General features: G+C 38.4%; 1 protein-coding gene across 4 annotated transcripts in view; it reads right to left on the bottom strand.

Moving 5' to 3' along the window:
- Nucleotides 1-22,970, bottom strand: part of LIMS1 (LIM zinc finger domain containing 1) — a 197,427-nt gene that overhangs the window by 64,712 nt on the left and 109,745 nt on the right. Inside the window, exon 1 of one of the 4 annotated variants that reach the window (XM_072621814.1) lies at nucleotides 16,544-16,828. The exons of the other annotated variants lie outside the window; for them this stretch is intronic. Within the exon in view, the coding sequence (XP_072477915.1) occupies nucleotides 16,544-16,650 (107 nt within the window). The 5' untranslated portion in view covers nucleotides 16,651-16,828. Of the gene's footprint in view, nucleotides 1-16,543; nucleotides 16,829-22,970 lie in introns of those variants that run through there. 4 annotated transcript variants of the gene reach the window in all.

Here is a 22,970-nt window from a genome sequence, read left to right as displayed (position 1 = left end):
TATTTGTGTGGGGCTAACCCTGAGCCCAGGAAAGGGGAAGGAAACTCTTTGGTTTCCTTATGAATCATGTGGCCCCTTAAGCTCCCATCATTCATTCTAATTTGCCCTATTCTAAGAGCGCAATTATCCTAATTGGCACCACTGTCCATCTATATTATGAACCAAAAATATTTATTTGGTGAGCTAATCTAGGATCTAAAAACTTTTTATAATATGGCTTTGATGGAAATGTGTTGGTTTTGGCCCTTTTACCTGGACTACTGCAGTCGCTTGCTAATTAGTCTCCCTTCCTTACATATCTCTCCAACTTCAATCTATCTTCCACACAGCTGCCAGAAAGATTTTCCTAAAGGCATAGATCTGACCTTGTTACTGGCCGGCTCAATAAAATTCAGTGGTTCCCTATTACTACTCGGATCAAATAGAAACCTTTCTGATTAGCATTTAAAGCTCCTCATAACTGGTCCCTTCCTATCTTTCCATTGCTCTTTAGTCCTACAGCCATACTAGCCTACTAGCTGTCTTCTAATACATGACCATTTTTATCTCTTATCTATCTCCCATGCCTGGAATACTTTCCATCCTTGCTGCTGCCTCTTAGAAAATCTATCTTTCTTTAAGACTCAGCTCAAACACCACCTTCTGAAGGAAGCCTGTCCCCATCCCCCAGCTGCTAGAACTTTCCCCTTTAAAACTATCTTCGATCCACTCTCTGTATGAGGATAGTCAGGTAGGTAGATAGATACATGGACAGACAGATGGATGGAGGGTTAGACAGGCGAGTAGACAGGCAAATAGAGAGACAGACTGATAGATGGACAGACGGATGGATAGATAGGCAGACAGACAACTGGATGGATAGAGAGACAAAGATGAACAGGTAGACTGACAGATGGACACATGGGTGGAGAGACAGACAAATAGATGGGTGGAAAGATGGATGAATAGACAGGTGGATGAGTAGACAGATGGACAGACTGATGGATAGACTGATACAGACAGACAGACAGATAGTATTACCCATTTACATGCATGTTGTCACTCCTATGAGAATATAAACTCCTTAAAAGCAAGGATTATTTTTGCCTTCTTTATGGAATCCCCTGCAAGTGGCATCGTGTCTTGCACATAATAGACTCTTATATGCTTGTTGATTGATTGATCAAACAGAGTTACAAATAAATTCTTGAAACAACCTACCGTTGACAGCTGGGTCCAACTGTTTCTTGTGTGGTACTTCACTTTAAACACTGAACCACATTAATAATGTAAAGGGAAAGCTTCCTAACTATAAGGTTAGCAGGCATCAGAAGGTATAAAAAGCAGAGAATCTCCTCAGCTGAGGTCATTTTAAAAACAGGATTGCTCCCCATCTCTCTGAGGTGGCTGGTATTCCATCCAGTTAGAAAGTCAAGGGCATAAACTTTGACAACTCCTTAAGATGTTTAGTGAGTCTATTTTCATCCCAGGACCTTGAGAAAAAAGGACCAGACATTTACAGGTAGGAGAAACCACAGAGATCATCTAGTCTAACCTTTTTATTGTACACATAATGAAACTGTGGACCCCGGAGTTTCGATGACCCTCTCTGGGTCAGACTGATAGCAAAGGGGCAGAGTCAGGATTTAAAACTAAGGGCTTCTGACTTCAAACTCACTGTGCCAAGGATTAAACTTTTCATTAGCAGTTTACAAAAATAAAGAAACAAAGCAAACATCACTCACATAAGAACTCTCTTTTTTATAGGGGAGAACTAAACCAGGTGATAGTAAGCAAAAGCTGAAAGGGTTAATGATGGTGATGATGAAAAAGCCTACCTGAGCCTTATAACTTGGCCAGAAAGGTAGGATTCACCTACCTAAACTAAGTAAATGCTTACATAACCCCAAATAAATAACAACAAATTCATGTAGTATAATCTGGGCCCAGACGCTAAAAGACTCCAGGAAAAGAGCTAAGTGGCAGCGGACAGAACACTGGACCTGATGAGAATGCTGAGTTCAAATCCAGATTCAGACCCATACCAGCTGTGTGACTCTGGGCAAGTCACAACTTCTCTCAGTCTCAGTTTCCTTGTCTATAAAATGGGGATAGATAGCACCTACCTCCCAAGCACATGAAATGTTTATCAAGTGCTCTGTCCCATGAAAAACTCGCTATTATTATTAACTGAGCAGCTAGTTAGCTTGGGGAATAGAATGCCAGGCCTAAAGTCAGGAAGACTCATCTTGAGTTTAAATCTAGCCTCAGATACTTAGCTGTGCGACACTGGGCAAGTCATTTAACCCTGTCTGCCTTGGTTCCCTTATCTGTCAAATGAGGGGGAGAAGGAAATGGCAAAGCACTCCAGTATCTTTGCCAGGAAAACCCCAGATGGGTTCAAGGAGAGTCAAACATGACTGAACAACAAATTATTATTACCTACATCATTATTATTAATCCAAGGTGCTGATGCCTTCAGGACATAAAATAATCCTTCTTAGGAATTATCCTTCTACTCAAAAGGAAGCTCTGGACAATCAAACTTTTCTCCAGAAAGTCCTACTATCTTTAGTTCTAAGGGACAAACAGGTAGGATGCTAACATGAGTGTTACAGGCTTTTACATTTGGAAAAAGAGTTTTTAAAAGCCTACCAGAAAGTTAGGGCCTGAATGAAGGGGTTATTTAAAGCCAAAATGAAAGAATCTGTGCACACAAAGGCAGCCTCATAAAGTCTTCCCTTATCCAAAACGACAGCACTTAAAATTTCCACGAGGAGAAAATTTGTAATGCCAAATCAATTTAATTAAGAGGAAGGATGTTGGCATGACTTTGAGCAGGGAGAAAAAGGACAAACACTAAAAAAAAAAAAGTCCAAAGAGCAAAAATTCAAATGATAGTCATGATCAAAGAGTGTTTTTGGTCACATGAGGAAGCGTGATAATATTTCCTGGAAGAATCGTCTCTTCTAAACTCTTATCTTCCCCCAAAAGAAAATCTGCCTGGCACCAATTAGTAATCTAGGAGGCAAATATAATCAGAAAAATGATAAGGTAATGAGTGGCTCATGGGACAAAGTCAATATTTTCCTGTTCAGAAATTACTCTGTCTCTGTCTGTGAAGCAGATATGAATCAACTCCAAACAAATTACTTACATAAACAAACTCAAAAGTCAATTTACCTTCTTTTTTGTTAATAGCTTCGGTATACTTGAGACAGTCTGAAAGAGGGTCTGACAGCTGGAAATGCAAACCCAGCACTGCTGGGGGCAGGACAAGTCGTGTTATAATCAATATTCCTGTTCTTCCCCTGCACCCAGGGTACCTGCTACCATTTTAAAAGGAAATGAGCAGAAAAGAGAAACCAGGGCCTCTCTTCCAAAATCACCTTGCGCTAATTATGGGACTGGGTTTAGAAGAGAAAACAGTGTCGGAGAGGGCTGATCAGATGAAGAAATTTCAGATTGCCTAAAGCAGCGCTCAAACTCAAACTCAAATAGAAAGGAATCACAGCAGATTAGGTATTGGGTTAGAAAACCACAAATTGACATTATCTATGCTGTACTGTATTTTTATTTGTTTTGTGAAATGTCCCAATGCCTTTTCAATCTTGTTTGGGCCACCTAGAGTAATAAGCAGTCCCTTTTCTTCTTGGGTTTATTTCTCACTTTCTCTTCTATAGAAATTCTACAAAGTATTCTGGAATATACTACCTTCTCCTTACTGTCTCTTGGTCTGGCATGGGAATCATTTGTCCAGTGGAAATACTGACTTGCGGAAGACATGGATACAGCTGAGTTTTCATGGATAAAATGACTAGAAATGCCCCCCACATTGACTTTCTTGAGTTCTTCAACATCCATTAACTCGGCAAACCTTTATTATGTACCTACTATGTTAAATAATGATGGTAGCTAGTATTGTATACTAATACTTTTAAGGTTTTGGGGGCAGGTAGGTGGCACAATGGGTAGAGCACCCAGCCTGGAGACAGGAAGACCCCAGTTCAAATCCAGGCTTAGAAACTAGTTGTGTGTTTGCCTCCGTTTCCTCATCTGTAAAATGAGGTGGAGAAGGAAATGGCAAACTACTCTTTGCCAAGAAAACTTCAAATGCAGTCATGAAGAATCAGACATGATTGCAAAATGACTAAACAACAACAGAATTTTATAGCGGAGCAAAGTGAGGCAGGTGGAGGGAACTTGCTGAAGGTCACATAGATACTAGATGCCTAAGGCCAGATGCCAACTCAGATCTTAATGAACCCAGCATCAGTACTCTATCTATTCTGTAACCAATAATCTGGCTCCCCAATTATAACAAAGTTTACAAAGTGCTGTACATTCCATCTCATTCAATTTTCATAACAACCCTGGGAGGTAAATCTTATTATTATCCCCATTTCATAGATGAGGAAACCTAAGGCTGATGGAGGTTAAGTGACTTCTTTACACACTAAGTATCTGAGATGGTACCTGAACTCAGCTCTTCCTGAGTCCAAGTCTCATGCTCTGACCTAGCTACCCAAAAAAGGAAGCAGGGAGTAGAGCTAGACCAGTGGCTGACCTGTGTTCAAATCGCAAGGTTGCTACATTATATAGGAGCTATATAATTCTGAACAAATCACTGACTTTCCTAGGGCCCTAGGCAACTCACTATGCCTATAAATTTCAGAGCAGTTGCTGCTCCTTGTTAGTAAAGGGAGTTTCCTACATTAATGAAATCACAAGCCTGGGTAAAAGAATAGTTTTAAATTTCTTGCTAGAGCATAAAGAGATATGAAACAGACCTTGTACTAGGAGAGTGTAACAATTTAATGATGGAAAGGAGAAAAGAGAAGATGTGTACATAAATATCCATGGTACAAAAAAAAAGGCAATGTGTTAAATATGAGGTCCAGGTAAAATCCTAATTTGAAGGAACTAGGAGGGGAGGGGGGTCCATGAATGAGTGGCATCTGAATGGAACTGTGAACCAGCTGAGGAAATTTCCAAAGGGCATTCAGGTTCATAAGAGCATAGACTTAGATCTGAATAAATTAGCTCAAGAGACTCTCTAGTCTAATCCTCTCATTTTATAGATGAGGAAACGGAGGCTCAGAGAGGTTAAGAAATGTGCCCAAGGTCACAGAGAGTCTGAATTTGAACCCAGGGCCTCTAACTCTAAATCTTCACCTTTTGGCTTTTTTGAAACTTATTTAAAATCCCACCTCATCTCCCTTAATTCTAGTGCTTTCCCTCTGTTGATTATCTCTACCCTAACATGTATATATCTTGTTCATACTTAGTTCTTTGCATGTTCTCTCCCCTATCAGATTGTGAGTTTCTTGAGAACAAGGATTCTTTTTTTTCCTGTCTTCATGTCCCCAGTACTTAGCATGGGACCTGGCTCATAGTAGGCACTTAATAAATAAATGATTGTTGACTGACAAAGTACCACGCTGCCTCTTAACCACAGCATAGTGATGCCTTTCTTTGGGCTAAGTGTTTAGAACACGTTTAATAAATACTTACTGACTTATTGGTTAGGGAATGGTACAACAAGTCACAAATTAAACACTCCTAATATATGCTGACTCTGCTTTCTTCCTCTAACATTCAAAGACAAGGAATTATAGGCAAATTATGATCATATGGATGCAGTGGAATATTATTGTGCTGGAAGAAAGAATAAAAAACGGGATTCAGAGAAACACGAGGAGGCTTGTTTGAACGGATGCAAAGTGAAGCAAAGAGAATAAGCGCAATTATTCAGTGACTATAAAAGTCTAAAGGAAAACAACTTTGAAAGACTTCAGGACTTTGATCACTGTGATGACCAGTGATGACTCCACAGACTTACTATGAAGTATGCTTCCCAACTTCTGGAACACCAAGGGAATGGACCAGAGGTGCAGAATGAGACATAGTTTCAGACAATTCTGTTATCTATATGTTGAAATGTTCATGTTTATTAAGTTCATAACCCAAAAGAAAATTTTTTAAAAAATTAAGTGACTTGCCAATGGTCATCCAGGAAGTATTAGAGATGGGATTATTAATCAATTGACAAGTGTTTAAGGACCTACTAGTGTGCCAAGCACTGCACTAGACACCAGGGATCCATACATAAAAAGGATGAAACAATACCTACCAGTAACTAACATATTCAAATGAAGTAGACATTCAATATATATGCAGCATATATATAAAATTAATAAACTTATGTGTATGCAAAGTAATTAAGTTCTAGGGAAGGACATTAGCAGAAGCAGAGATCATAAAAGTCTTTATGTGAAGATGGTACTTGAGGAAAGGGAAGATAAGTACTATGAGGAAGAGATAAGGAGGGAATGCATTCTAGGCATGGGGGACACACTAGTGCAAAGCTGCTGAGGAGGGAAATAAAGTACTGCAGAATGAGAAGAGGAAAGGCCACTTGGGTAGCAGAATGCAAGAAGTAATGTCCAAGAAAACTGGAAATATATGTTGGGGCAAGCTTCCTAGGGGCTTACAAACAAAGAGAGAAGTTTATATTTTATCCTAGAAGCAATCTGTTGCTGTGCAGTTGTAACCAACCCTTTGTGACCCATCATACTCCAGGACCTTCTATCCTCCACGATCTCTTGAAGTCTGTCCAAGGTCATGGTTGTGGTTTCCATTACACTTACTAGCTGGGTGACTCTGGACTCGTCACTTAAGCCAATGTGCCTCAGTTTCCTCATCTGTAAAATGAGCTGGAAAAGGAAATGGCAAACTACTCCAACATCTTCCCCAAGAAAAACCCAAATGGGTCATGGAAAGTTAGACGCGACTGAAACAACTGTACAGCAGGACTGATATTTGTGTAGCGCTTTATAATTTTCAGTGATTTTATATACATTATCTTATTTGATACTCATGAATCTGTCAAGCAGGGGTTGAAAGTACTGATATTTCCTTTTTTAATTTTTAAAAATCATGAATTTAAAAGACACTAAATAAAATGGGCATATACATGTTGTTTGTCCTTCATTCTTGAAGAGGGCCAATGACATCAGGAGGGTGATATCTTGACTTGCAAATAAACTGGATTTAAGTGAGACAGAGCTGTGCAAAGTCATCAGCCTCACTCTCTCCTCCAGGGTCAGGAGTCCAGTGGCAAGACATAGGTTAGGACAACTGGAGATGACCCCAGATACAGTAGGACACCCTGGCCTTTTTAAGATCTTTCCCAGTTTGTCTGAGGCAATACCCATTCAGTGATTTAAGACTCAGTAAGAAATGAGGCAAAAGATGGCTTAGTTGGCCTCCTCAAAAAAAAAAAAAAAGGCAGGAAAAGGAAGAAGGATGTATTTGGAAATGAAGGTGAATGATAAACAAAAGATATCAATAAAATTTAAACATTAAAATGAAAGAAGCAATAGCTGAGACACTAAGATTCAGTGCACTACAGTGCACTTGGGGTGGTGGGGATCATTTCATTCCTTTCATTTATATCCCCCCAGGACCTGCCACAATGTTTGGCACAGAATAGGGGCATACGCGTAGTAAAGAAGACTGTACATGAAAATGAATTTGTATTATGTATTGTTTGCTTTTCTTTTAAAATACATAACAAATTCAAAATGTAAGTTTCAAAGCTGTCATGCTTTTATGTAATTCTTTTTGAGTTTCCATCTGTTCCCTTTTGTGCCTTAACAAACTGCTTCAACGACCATCTGTAATGGTAACTTAAATTTGAAGATCTTTCTCATCCATTAATAGGCTTAATTAATAGGTTTAAATCACATGGAAGCCTAAGTCACATGTGGTGGGAAGAGCTTGCTGAATCGGTGAAGCTAGGGCAGAGCTGAGAGGAAACTGGTCAGAGTAGTCAGAACTGAGGGAAAGCGAAGAGGCAGACAGTTAGGTTCTTGAGTGTGTGTTTGTGGGAAGGTCCAAGCAGGGGTAAGGCTTGGGGATGGTGTTGTCCTCTATATTGTTACTGTGTATAGATTTTTGTTACTATGATGGATTTGGCTTTCTGGTGTCTGGACAAATGTTTTGGTTCTGTCTTCCATGTGGAGAGTCTGTTTTATTTTGTGATTCATAACTGCGCCAGCATATTCATGGCTGCCCTAAGTGCTGTGAATATTGCACTGGCGCTACATCATCTTTTTTTTCCTGCCTTTCTTTTCTTTTTGGCTATGATATTCCTATATGGAACCCTCCCTTCCATCTTTTCTCCCCCAAATTAGGGAGGAAAAAACATTTGCAATAAATATGCATAGTCCAGCAAAACAAATTCACATGCTGCCTATGTCAAATGCGTATGTCTTAATCTGTATCTTGAGTCCATTACCATTCTGACGGGAGGTAGATAGCGTGCTTCATCATTATACCCCAGAGTTTTGGTAAATTAATTACATTGTGTTATCACCATTTTGCAAATGAGGAAAAGAGACTCAGGAAATATAAGGTTTGACTAAGGTTATAAGGTTGACTAAGAAGCAGAGCTGATGGTCAAATCCAAGTTTTCTGACAGTCTTATTTTCATTGTTCATAACTTCTGTCACCTACATTGTATAAGTTAAGTTAATGCTTGAAAGCAAAACCTTCTAGGAAAGTCCCTCAAACCTTCCTCCAGTTTTATCTTTGCTCCATCTGGCACAGCCAGTATTTTAAAGATGTTACATCAAAATTCTCAGGGTCAAATTTTTGTGAGTCTCATTGTTCTTAAGTAATATCGTATTAGAAAAATATCATCCTATCTTAAGAGGATAAATTAATCTTTTCAGAGTAAAAAGTTGCAAAGAACTAAAGAAAATACAAGACCACTACCTCAGTTGAAGCAAAGGATGCCTATCTCTCCTGCCTACTCCCCAGCCAAACAGGAACAAAACCCCAACCTTCCACACTGCAACAGGTAGAACCAGAAGCAGTTGAACATCAAGTTAAGTTACGAGCCTTTCTCCATCCTTGCTTTAACTATTTGGAAGGGCATTATCACTGACATGTTCAAAGCGAAGGATAAATGATTATGACAGATTGGTTGTCAAAGGAAAATGAAAAGGTGTACCTGCTTATCATGATTTAAGGCTCTTATCATCTGTGTTATGGAGCCTAATGGTGCTTATCATTTAGAAGCTGATAATGAATCCAGTTTTGTGGTTGGGAGGTAGGAATGTTGGCTTCTACTACCAGCTACCGCCCCAAACATAGTACATGAGCGTAGGCAAACTTTTGCCAACTCTTACCACTTTTGCAAAATTGCATTTTTTTCTTGCAAAAGTACGTATTTTAACTGTTACACACACACACACACACACACACACACACGTTAAATTACATTTTTTTTTCTATAAGCAAAAATACATCCTCTCTCTCTCTCTCCCCCCCCCCCTTTGATAATGAAGGAAAAACAAATCCTTGTTACAAACATAGCATAGAGTGAAGGAAAACAAATATTTATATTGCCCACGTGTGTGTGTGTATTTTTAAAATTCTGCACTCCTGAGTTCTTCATTTCTCTATCCAAAGGTAGACAGCATATTTAATTGTTAGTCCCCTGAACTAGTCATAGAACCCTATTTTATAAAAAAAGACTTTATACAGAGCTTAAAATTTTACAAATCACTCTTCTCTCAACAAGCTCGTGAGGTAGAATGATGGCAACAGCACACTCTCTCTCTCTCCCTCTCTCTCTCAGAGAGTGAGAGGGAGAGAGAGAGGAAGAGGTAATCAGGGTTGAGTAATTTGCCCAAACTGAATTGCTTCCATCTGAATTATCTTAGGAAGATTCTGAGGATCACCTGGTAAGATAAGGTACCCGACACTGAGGTCCTTACTCAAACTAAACTGCCAAGCATTCAAGCTATGCTTTGAAGAGTGCAACTCTGATGGGTTAACTACACTGTTCGAAAAAATATATGCTTGCCAAAAAGACTATTTTATGAAGAACTCACACAGGGCAGGCGATCATGTGGTGGTCAGAAGAAATGATACAATGACACTTTCAAGGTCTCTCTCAAGAACTTTGGAATTGACTGTGTGACATGGGAGACACTGGCACAGGACCTCTCAGTATGGCATGCCCACATCAGAAAAGGTGTTGTGCTCTATGAGCAAAGCAGAACTGAAACAGCTCAAAGGAAACACAGGATGTGCAAATTTAGAATATTCACCCCAAATGTTCACATGGACTATTTGTGCCCATTCTGTGGTGGAACATTCCAAGCTCGTATTGGTCTGATCAGCCACAGTAGGTCACATTGAAACTTGACTTTATTACATTAAAGTGATCAATAGTGATGTCATTTTGGTCCTCTTTGAGAACAAAGGACAACAATCAACATTGCCAAGTATATTAGTATCATTTCACTTATAGCAACAGTAGAAAACAAAACCATATATCTAAAGCACAGATTTAGTCAAATTACTTTTCTTGCTTTGATGAATGAACAACATCTGGATATTTCCAGAGATATGAGAATTACCTGTTATTCTTTTCCAATCTGATGATATAAAATATAAAGAATGTGGAAGTCAATAATAAGTTATATTGTCAGAATTTAATTTTGTCATGGGAATCTACACTTGGAAAATGTATGCTATGTGGGTTGTGCAATAGAGTAACAGACCAAGTCTGTTAAGAATTCATGTTGATCTTTCAGTACACAGATAGGAAGATAACACGTACATTTCAAAGAGCTTTACTTGCCCTTGGAGGCCCCAGTTTCAGAGTGAGAATACAGCTCCCTTAACTTTCCATTTCAACAGTACTTTCTACTACAAAGAAATGTTTTAGATGGTAGATAGGCTAACACAGAGTATCCTCCCTTCAGGAAATGTGTCATGTGGTCTAGTCAAAGGTATAGGCTAGAGTTCTTGTAGAACTCAAAGACCGTTTGGTCCAATCTCCTCACTAGAGACTGAAGACTGAGACCCAGAGAGGGCAGATGAATTGTCTAGGCTCTATACAGCTGGCAGAACCAGCTGGCACTTACGTAGTAATTTAAGGTTTACAAAGTGCTTTATAGATATAAAAATTCATCTGAACCTTACAAAAACACTGTAAGGTAAGTGCTATTATTATTATTAATTATTCCCATTTTAGAGATGAAGAAACTGAAATCAAAAGTTCAATGACTTCATCTGGGTCACACTGCTAGTCGAGTCCCTGAGGCATGTCATAGAATCAGAGCTTCAGAGCTCCAGAGGGACCAGATGGATCATCTAGTCCAATCCCTTCATTTTATAGATGAGGAAATCAAGGCCTGGAGAAATTAAATGACTTTCCCAACATCATACAGGCTATAAGTGGAAGGGCTGAGGAATTCCTTATCCAGTACTCTTTCACTGGTGCCACTCCATCCCTCTCATGTCTCCTGACTTCTCAGCCCAGAGTTCCTTCTACTACACTACACTATGATGGGGAGGGCAGAGGAAGGTGAGAGAGTTGGGGAAGGAGGTAAGCATTCTGGGAATGGATATGCTGGGTTCTAATCCTGACTTTGCTGCTGGTCAACTCTTTGACCTGGGGTCTTATTTCCTCATTGATGAGATCAATGAGTTAGACTCAAGGGCATCCCTTCTAGCACGAACAATCTTTGATTCTTTAAAACTAAGCATTCCCACAGCACTTGAACTCAAACAAAATGATTGGTATGGAGTAGCTGATAGGGAGGTGGCCTTAAAACCATAAGCCAAGGTTCAAGTCCTTTCTCTGACACATCATACTGGCTATTTTAACTTGGGCATAACTCTTAAGATTGTCAGAGCTCTAGGTAACCCTCAAAGACTACAGGGAGCAGAGAAGGGACTGATCTTCATTGACAGAGGGAGTTTCTGTATTAGCCAATTAAATCACATTATTAAGAGTAACAAAAGGGGAAATGGCAGTAATTAAGTGATAAGAAAGTAGATCAAGGGAACAAAACTGGAGGGTGGCAAGACCACTTTACCAATTGTTTCCCCTCATATACTCTAATAAAGGGTTTCATAATTTGCAACATGATGAGTAGATATGTGCCAGTATATATGTGTATATCATAGAGGTTATTTCTGGCATTATTATTTTAAAAAGTTAATATTTTATGTAACAGAAGTATATATATAAGTATATTATATATATATAATTTTTCATAGTGTGCAAAACTACAGTTATTTAGAGGTCAAACTGGAGTATATTTTAAAAGGATTGCTTCAGTCTAAAGTTTCTAACATGTACACAGATAATTGTACTGTAGCTACACCTGAAAATGGAAATATAATCTATTAGTCCAAATACAGGCCTTATATTTTCTGCAGGCATGCTTCATACAAAACATGGATACCATCTATGAATTGTGCTACAACAGACTTTGTCAAGCCCACCGTCTAATTTCCCCCTTCCATGCTAAGCGATAGGAGACTGATGTACATCTGTCAATCAACTGAGTTTCATAGTAAATATAGTTATGCCATATAAATGTTTTTTAATGTAAACCTACACATTTCTGCATAAGATTTCATATGACAGAACAATATATATTCAGGGACAAGTGATAATACTATTTTTAGTATAATATACTAAATTTGCTGAATCTAAATCATTTCCCAACTAGCAGACATAGGCAAAAATATTCCAATTATTTCTGTTGTTGAAATATGATATGCCAGACCTCACTATTGCCAAGATCTGTCATCTTGTCCAATAATTTTCTATTAGCAGTCACAATAGTTAATTACCTCTCTAGGTGGTCATAGATCTTTAACACAATACTAAAAACTAAGTTGCAATTCTATTTTGTTGGGTTTTTGTTTTGGGGCATATATTAACCAGAGGAAATTTAGAGTCTATGGCTACCCAGTAGGGTGAGAAAACTAAATTCAGGGTCTGAAGTCGTTAATTACTCTAGTTTACAAAATACCATATATTATGCTATTGTACTATAGGAAATGACAATGGGGATAATTTCAGAAAAACCTGGAAAGACATATAAACTAATGCAAAGTGAAGTGACCAGAACCTGTAGAACACTGTACTTAACAGCAATACTGTGACAATAAAGAACTGTGAAAGACTTAGCAATTCTGATCAAAAAATACAATGCTCCACAATTCGAACAGACTCATAATAGAAAATGCTAAGCAAACTTTCTTTTATGTTATTTTTCTTGCTTTTTAGGGGGCAACATGGCTAACATGGAAATGTTTTACATGACTTCCCATGTCTAATGGGTATCATATTGTTTGCCATCTCACAGAGTGAGAGATGGAGAGGATTTGGAACTGAAAAAATCAGTATGTATTACCATAAATTGCAAGGCATCCTCAAAACTTCAAAAGAAATGCCTCCCAAGGCATTCATCAGAAGCGCTACATTCTTATGCAAACTGAGTGTCCCTTAAGGTATATAACCTAATCCTATGAAAGAGGCCAGGAGTAATTAATTGTTTGTATTTATGTTCAGGGTTAAACTGATTTCCACTTATTTCATTTTGGGCATCAGGTATGTAACATCTTTTCTGGCAACATTAATATTGCTATTGTACCCTACTGATAAGGTGCCAAGAAAACAAATCTGCAAGTGAGAAAGGATATGATTTGAGTAACACTGTAGGAGCTGTAGGAGAGATGAGGATGTATTTGTTAGTTAACAGTGAGTATCTGGGTTTAATTATGTGTACCAACTTTAGAATTTTAATCCAGAATGCTAAAAATATTTAAAAATAGTATAATCCTGGCTGGGGGGTGGGCGGGGAGACAGGGAGTTCTGTTGTCAAATTATCTAAATTAAAAAACAAAATAAAACTGACAAGATGATCATTGTTCTCTGGCCATCCATTGCTACTCCTAAAATGAAAAAGTAAATGAATGTAGGAAACAGAGTAGAAAAGAGAATGGATACTTGTTTGAAAATGTACCCCCTAAAGGATGTCCATCAATTGGGGAATGGCTGAATAAATTATGGTATATGAATGTAATGGAGTACTATTGTGCCATAAGAAATGATGAACAAGAAGACTTCAGAGAGGCCTGGAAGGACTTATATGACCTGATGCTGAGTGAAAGGAGCAGAACCAGGAGAACTTTATGCACAGCAACAACCACAGTGTGTGAGAGTTTTTTCTGGTAGACTTAGATTTTTGTAATAACACAAGAACTTCTTACCAAAAAAAAAAAAAAAAATCCCAATGGAGGATCTCAAGGCAAAATGCCTGCCACACTCAGAGAGAGAAATATGGAAGTCACTCACATATTGTAGCAGATCATGTTTGTGTATGTGTATGTGTTTGTGTATCATGTTCTGATTTGTTATACGATTTCTTTCATTTATCTTAGTCTGACTACATAGCATGACTATAGTGAAAATATACTCAATAGGAAAGTATATGTAGAATCTATACAGAATTGTATGCAGTCGTGGGGAGGGAGGGGGGGAGTGGGGGGTAGGTGGGGGGATAAAATCACAATTGTATGGCAGTGATTGTTAAACATTACAAAATAAAAAAAAAAAAAAAAAAAAAAAAGAAAATGTACCCCCTAAATTAGAGTAACATCAGCCTTAATCTACTAGCACTAACAAGATTTAGTTAAACAATACAGTTATCTTTCGACCCTACCTTCAATCAAAGCTCAAAGGTAAAAACAGCTGGTCTCTTCAAAAGACATAATAAAGAATGTCTAACTAGTTCATCCCCTACAGTAATTATTTATTTACAGACAATAAAACTGGTCCTTAACATCCAGTGAAATATAATTTAAGGGTTTAGGTTTAGCTCAAAATTGTGTTGTATGAATGTGAGATAATTATTAACTGCACTTACTGCCTATAATAAAATGTTCAATACTGAGAAACCACATATACTAATAGAAAAATTCTCACTATTATCCAAAATCTGAAAGAAAATTTATCCAGAATAACTTCTCTAAGTACCTTGGACAAGAATTAGATTAGACTTTACTCCAAGGATTTTAGAAGTCATTTCCAACATGCTTATCAAGTTGGGAGAAAGAAACTAAATTTTTTCACTTGCCTCATGCAAGCTTTTAAAGTGCCATGGTCTTAAGCTGGAGCTTTGCACCTTCTCTTTATTCCACTGTGATATAATAGGTTAACATTTCTTCCATGATACAAGCTTTTCCACACACATTATACACTTTGAGTATAATTTAATATTTAAATTTAATATAAATATTTAAAATTAAGGAAAAAGTCTAAAATTAAATGACCTAGGGACTAAATGATTATTTTCACCTTGCCCCAGCATTTCTTCCCTGTAATATTATCACTGCTTCTCAAAAAAATGAGTCTACAAAAAACCTCCTTTGCAGAAAATCAGAGATTTTTACTTAAATTCAGTGTACGATATCTAGGGGTATGAAAGATAAAGCCCAATTCATCAAGAATAAAATGATCATTACTGATTTAAGTGCTTCCATATAGCTGTTTTAGTAAAAGGAAAAAAAATTGAAGTAGAAAGATTTGTTTCTGAATTCTAATTTCCTATAATAAGTAATGCAAACGCAAATTAATTTTGAGGTTAATATGTGTTTAGGATCAATTTCTATGTAAAATTTGTTTCGAGAATGCTGAATTGCATCTGAAAATGAGCATTTTACAGGAGATAATACTTAGCTGAGGCTGTAGTAGTTTAATCGAGGAGTTCCAATGCTTACATTGAGTCTAAAAATAAGATAAAATACTCTACGGTAAATGTAATTAAGAAAGAGAATTCCCTCCCATTCCTTCTGCCTTTAGTCAGCACGAAAACAGAAATACATTTCACAACAAAAGCGAAACACCTAAATCACTTCATCAGTAGTTTATATATTTGGGATAACTTCAAGGGTTTTTGGGAAACTAAGGGGTGGAATTCTCACCAGTTATAGTCAAAAAGTAAATTGTGTTATTTTAAGACAAATTAAATCTCTAGGAAACTTTAACCTTTGTGGTGAAATAGGAGTTTGTGAATTTTAGTTACCCTTCCTTCCTAGGTCACATTAAGCAGTTCTACTGCATTCTTCTGTCCAAATCTATTTAAATAACAAATAACTCCCTGTGGGGGGGGGGGGGGAACCCTCCCCCAACTTCCCAGGTCAAAAATAAATAAATAAAACTCCACGATCTAATAAGCTACACCAGGCCCTTTTATCAATGTGTATACACACACACACACACACACACACACACACACACACACTCACTCACACACACACACACACACACACTCAAAAAAAAGAGACTACATCATCAAGGATCCCAGAGAAACCATATATTCTAAAGTTTTAGTAAACGTATCCCATATATTATAAATCGTAATTTATTAAGAAGGCATGTTTCCAAAAGAAGAGTTTTACAAGATGTCAGATAAAACTCATAGGCATGGTGGAAACCAAGAGACAAGGAATCTGTCTTTTATAACTTGGCAAAAAAACCCAACAAGATCTTGGGTTTTTACAAAGCACCAATCTAGGTCTGCTTTAGGGTTTTATTAAACTCTTCATTGGAAGCTTTAAATTCCTACCTGAATTTTCTCTCTATTTGTATTCCTTTTTATTACCTCTATCTAAAGGTTATAGAATTCCATTCCAATTATAAGATGCCTTTACCTGTAGCTGACCATTAATAAGCACTCACCTTAACTTCTCCTTGGGTAACCCATTTAGTCCCAAACTATCTGGCCGATCCCGTCTCCTCCTGTAAAGACCTGAATGGGAAAGTTCTTTCAGCTGTAATGTAGTCATACTTCTCTCTACACATGAATATTTTAAAAAGAGTTTCTGTTGAAGTAGGTAGTTGCCAAGGTGTCTGGAAAGGAGATAAACTGAGCGGCTAAGTAGTGTGTCTAGGGCACACCTGCACTAGCCTGAGCTTAAACCTCAGCACAGGCAGTTAAGAGTACAACTTCCTGTTTCTCATATAGGTACACACCCTCCCGAGAAAGAAAAGGCTGTACTTCCCTTATCATCTGAGTCCTGCACCTATGAGGTCTTGTCATTTGCCGAAAAGCAAAACTTGGTGTAGGAGAATAACCCCACCGACTTTTTAATGCCAAGGTTTCCATCACTGACTGAAAAGCTAAAGTCATGTAATAACCAATTAACCACTGGGAATCTGCCTTTTTAGGCCAAGAAAGCCATCTCAGCACTTCACCAGGTACAGTTCCTTTAAAGATGTGCCTGGTCATCACTGGGTCTTGGGGATTCTTTGCTTAATTAAGTAAGTAAGCTTAAATCCAGAAAGATGGCACCAGGAAGCAATTCAAAACCAAGTTCTAATTTACATGAGAGGAAGAGCTGAGAAAATTTTTACCTTTCCCCCAACATTTATTTTCCAATAAATAATCTCTGACACTGTTTAACTGTCCAGTGATGTAATTTCTTTATCTGATTGCACACCTACCACACACATTTTCACTTAACATCCCACTCTATATTTTCTGCCGTCAAACAATCAACAAGAAATTATTAAGGGCCTCATGTGCCAGTCACTAGGCTAGCCAAGCAAATCAAGCAGTCCCTGCTCTCGAAAAGCTTACCAGGGAGACAACATAGACATCTAGAAGATTATGGGACATCTATATCCATGTTTTTTTTTTAACTGCAGTTTTAAGCTATTAAGACATAAGCTATTTAAAGCACAATCAGACTTTTGGGATGCCAGGTAAAAGTATATAAAGGATAAATATAGAACATAGCTAGGTGGTGTAGTGGATGTAGAGTGCCATGCCTAAAGTCAGAAAGACTAATTTTCCTGAGTTCAAATCTAGCCTCAACCGTTTATTAGCTGTGTGGCCCTAGGCAAGTCTTTAACCCTATTTGCCTCAGTTTCCTTATTTGTAAAATAAACCCAAGAAGGAAATGACCACGATTCCAGTATCTCTGCCAAGAAAACTCCAAATTACCTCATGAAGAATCAGAAACGACTGACAAACAGCAAAAAACGGAGCAAATACGAGGTAGAAAAGGACAGTCAGGGTGAAATGTCCAAGCTGTATCTAGAAGAAAGTGAGGGATTCTATGAGCTGAAAAGCTAGTGTACTAGAATTTTAAAAACTGTTATTTGGAAACAGTGATTCCAAGGAAGTAGGGTAACTCCTTCCACTTATATAGATTGGTAACTCCTCTCTTAGAGTGTTGCCTGAGGACATGAAAAACTCCAGCCTTCTGGAAGACTTACAGCTAGTATGTGTTAGGTAGGTAACAGGAATCTCCATCTTGCTACCTTCAAGGCTGGCTCTCTAGTCACCAAGCTGTCTCTGCTAGAATTAATGTTTGTATAATATGCCGTCATTTTTCAGTCATGTCTGACTTGCTGTGACCCCACTTGGGCTATTCTTGATAAACCTGGATTGCCATTTCCTTTTCCAGTTCATTTTTACAAATGAAGAAACTGAGGCAAACAGGGTTAAGTTACTTGTCCAGAGTCACACAGCTAATAAGTGTCTGAGGCCAGATTTGAACTCAGGAAGATGAGTCTGACTTCTGGCCCTATACGCTATCTACTGTGCCACCATGTATAATATGGATACATAATATAACACTAGTGTGTGTATATATAAAATAGTGTGTAATATAATGTGTGTATATATATATTATATATATACACACATTATATATTTCTATGATATATGCACATTTCAAATTGTATATCCAGTAGACACCTTAAACTTAATATACCCAAAACTGTATTCTGTATCTTCACCCCCAAAAAATTCCTCTCCCAACTTCCCTATTATTCTTGAAGTCAACACCACCCTCCCAGTCCTTCAAACTGGTAGCTCAGGTATCATTCTCAATTCTTTCCTACCTCTCACCCCTCTAAGATCCAATCTGTGGCCAATGCCTGTCGATTTCACCTCAGCAATATCTCTTCAATACATGCACACACATGTAGGCTTCCTTTAGCTTGTATGAAGTAATGCAGAGGGAAGATGGCAGACACCTAAAACAATGAAAATGGAAGACCCCAGCAATCAACACAGGGGAGAGAGTGGACAAGTATTTATTTAGTGCCTACTGTATGCCAAGCATTGTGTTGTTTTACAAGTATTTTCTCATTTGATTTTCATAACAACCTTTTGAGGAAAGGGCTATTATTATCATCTTCATTTTACAGAAGAGAAAACTGAAACTGAGAACAGTTAAGTCATATATCTAGTAACATGTCTGAGGCAAGATCTTAATGAAGGTTTTCCTAACTCCAAGGAGCACCTAAGTTGAATATCTCCCCCTACCACACACCAGAATTATCAAATAAGAGGCAGTAACATTCCTGCAGGCAGCCTGATACAGATTACAACATAAGTAGGGAACACTTAACAAAATAAGTAAAAAATACGATAGAACATATATAATGCTAATATGTGGCTTTCTTCAACAAGGATCTTCATTTATGGTTTAGTAGCTCCTCTCGATTTGAGTTTGATACTATTGCCCTATACCACCTAACTATGGAAGAGTGAGGCTGACGACTTTGTGCAGCTCTACCTCACTTAAATCCAATTAACATACAAGTCATGACATCACTGATGATGTCATTGGTCCTTGGAAAACCAAGGACAAACAACTGTGCCCCTCTCCCGAAAAGAGATGCCTCTATAGATTAATCAGCATTGTCTGTTTATCCTTGTGCTCAAGTCTGCATCCTTTTGTATTTTTACTAAGTAATATAAGACACCAACTTGGTCTGTTACCCCCACCACCATACGATCGCAGTGGTGGCTACTGGAAGAATTCCTACATCCACCCATCTCTCCTTTCCCTGCTCTCACATCTATCCCCCACAATAAAAATGAGTGAAAACCAGTTCCACTCATTCTCAGGTTAGAGAGGAAAGGACCGGATATGTTCATTTAAAACTGAGATGTTAGTGATTCAATGTTACTTCGAAGAGGAGGAGGATTGTATTTTGGGCCAAATGAAGATGAAGCAACTGGCAATTCTGAGATTCCTAGAAATAAGCTCCTCCTCAACTTCTCAGTAGCCTTGGATGCTGTGGATCACCTCTCCTCCTTGATGTCATGGTCCTCTTTGAGAATAAAGGACAAACATAAAAACATCTTCTTTCTAGGTTTTGGGGACACCACTCTCTTTGATCCAATGACACCGGTTTCCTAGCTGTTTTATGAACATGATACCTCCATCTTTCAGCTCTGAGAGCTTTCTCTGGCTGGCTGTCCCCCATGCCTGGAATGCTCTCCCCTCCTTATCTCCACCTCCAGTAAGCCCCAACTAAAATCCAATCTTCTATGGAAAGCCTTTCTCCACTCCTCCTAATTATAATGCCTTCCCTCTTTTACTTAGTTCCTATTTATCCTATAAAAAAGGAGCCAGTAAAAACCCAATTGACTTGGGTTTTTACTGGCTCCTTTCCTTTTCTGTCCTGTCCTGTCCTGTCCTAAAACCTTAAATCTACTGCACTCTGAAACTGGGACTCCAATGGGCCCCTGCCTGAGGGTTCCTCTGGATCCTCCTGGCTTTAGAGTGATTATCAATAGTAACTCTTGCTGTTTCCCTCCCAACCTGATGTCTTTCTTTTTCTTGGCCTCATTAAAGGGGCCAGGCCCTGGCTACAGGCCTATTCAATGAATAGGTGTTGCCTCACTCTAAGTGAGTGCCTGCAAAGACCTTGGCCTAAAGGACCCAAGGTCTCCCAGTGCATCCTGGGCCATCTTCAGTCCTCCTGATGAATATCTGGTCACTGGATTCAGATGGCTCTGGAGAAGTGAGGCTGGTGACCTGCACAGCCCTCCCTCACTCAAAACAAAGTCAAGTTTAAGTCATGTCATCATTTCTCTGATGGCATGGTCTTCTTTGGCAACGAAGGACGAACACAATTTATCCTGTAGATAGCTTCTTTGTATGTAGCTGTTGGCTTGTGGTCTCCCACATAAGTCTGTGAGCTCCCTGGGGGCAGGGACTGTCTTTTGCTTTTTTTTTTTTTTTAAATACTCTGTGCTTAGCACAATGTCCAGCACGTAGTAGGCACTTACTAAATATTAACTAACTGGTCACCTTCTCCTTTTTGGTTTCTTTTTCCGAACACAGGACAGACTAGATTTTCAGAGAATGGATTTTCCATGTCCAGATAAGGAAGCAGTCAGGGCACAGATAAGAACTTCGGTTGAAGCATATGACAGAAAGACCTGTGTTTGCTGAAAGCCTGAGGGGGGAGATCCTGAAAAAGGACTCCCTGAATTCAGTAGTTCCTAAATTCAAGATGGAGGGTAGAGATCCCCCTTGAAGAGAGAGGGGAAGATCTTTTAGACATGTTCAATGAATATCTTTGTTTTGCTCAACTATACATGTCTGTAACAGGGCTTGTTTGTGGGGGGTTTTTCCCCATTCACAATGGGGAAGGATGGGAGTGGGAGGGAGAAAGAGCAGCTTCTTGCTTCTTGAAAAAAAATTAATCATAAAAGAGAAAGGAGAATATTTCTTGACGTGACACATTGCTTGGGAAAAGAAGAGTCATATCACTTGTGTTCAATTTCCTAACTGGAGAGCAAAGGCAGTGAGTGAGGTGCAGGGCTGAATATGCTGAGCTGAAGTGTGGGTGGGTGGGGAGATGCTTATTTAGCAGAGTGCCTAAAATGGAAATTGGGAAATGTGTTACCCACATTTGAAACTTAAATGCAAGCAATACGTAAGCTTTATTTTGAAGATATCTCTAAAGTAAAACTCCAGGGTGGAGGTAACAAGTCAAACTGACAATCTCTGGGTCAGCCGCCCAACATTAGATCTAGTTCATATAAGTTCAGAATCCATTAGGCTGGTATGGGTGACATTTGTGTGTATTTTGAATTTACTAATTTATGTATATGTTCCTCTCTCCTCTCCTCTGACCTTTGCAGGAGAATGTAAGCTCCTTGAAAGAAGGAGCTGTTCTGAAATATTTTTCTTTGAATCCTCAAAAATCTAGCTTAGTACCTGAAACACAGAAGGCATTTAATAAATGTTATTGAATGGAAATTAAATCAAATAAATCACTAATGAAATTTAAGGTCACGGATGAAGAAGACTCTTCTTTTTTAAAAGCTTTTTTCCTGGTGTTCTTCAATCACAATGCATGGGCAATAACTATTCTATAGATGTCTAACATTCATCCTGATCATAACCCTTTACCTGCTATACATGATGGAGAATTTGGAGTGGAGTCTGAATGAAGGCAGTTGACTTTAGAGCCCAAAGAGAGAAGCCTTAGACATGATATAGTCCAATCTCCTTATTTTACAGATGATAATACTGCAAATAATATTATTTGCCTGTTCTCTGTCTCTTCCTCCTTTCACCTGCCCTCCTTCCTCCCACCCCCAGGGGAGGGAGAGGAGAGGGTGTATGACATAGTGAGAAGAGAGTGGCTTTGTAGTCAGAGAGGTAAGGTAAAGGCCACCCAGAAATCTAGCGACAATTTAGACTAAAATCCAGGTCTTCTGATGATGGGATCAATGTCTTTGCATTACATCAGTATTAATGGAGAAGGACAGTGTCCCTACAGAATTTCCAGGGTCATTTTAATTGATCTGAAACATCTGCCAACCAAATGTAATGCATATATAGCTGTTTAACAAGTTTTTGATGATGCAGGGGAAAAAAGGGGAATTGTTTAAAATGTAATCTAGTCTCAATTAAATAATGATGAGATTTGTAAAGGTTTCAGTGAACTGTGATTATATTTATAGAGACTTCAAGATAGAGAGAAAACTTTAAAGCATGGTGACTCTGAAGTTTGTAAACTATCTGAATCCATCATCTTAGGTTCACAGGATCACAATATTAGAGATGGGAGGGAACTCCAAGGTCATCTAGATCAATTGATCTGTTTTACAGTTGGGGAAACTGAGTAATGATTTGACCAAAGTCACACTGGCCAAAGCTCAGATTTGAACTTCAATTGGTTGATTCCAAATCTAGCCCTCTCTTCATTACACCAGTCTGCCTCTTAACAAGAAGGTTAGGGAAACAAAATCAACCTCAGACATTTTACTATGATATATAAAAAAAGGATCCATGGCTATCCAAATAAAATGAAAATCACTTGTATTCACTTTAAGGTACATACA

This window comes from Notamacropus eugenii, chromosome 6 (assembly GCF_028372415.1).
Source record: "Notamacropus eugenii isolate mMacEug1 chromosome 6, mMacEug1.pri_v2, whole genome shotgun sequence".
Classification (NCBI taxonomy): domain Eukaryota; kingdom Metazoa; phylum Chordata; class Mammalia; order Diprotodontia; family Macropodidae; genus Notamacropus; species Notamacropus eugenii.
The sequence above is the reverse complement of the archived record's forward strand: the minus strand, read 5'-3'. Positions and strand labels throughout refer to the sequence as shown.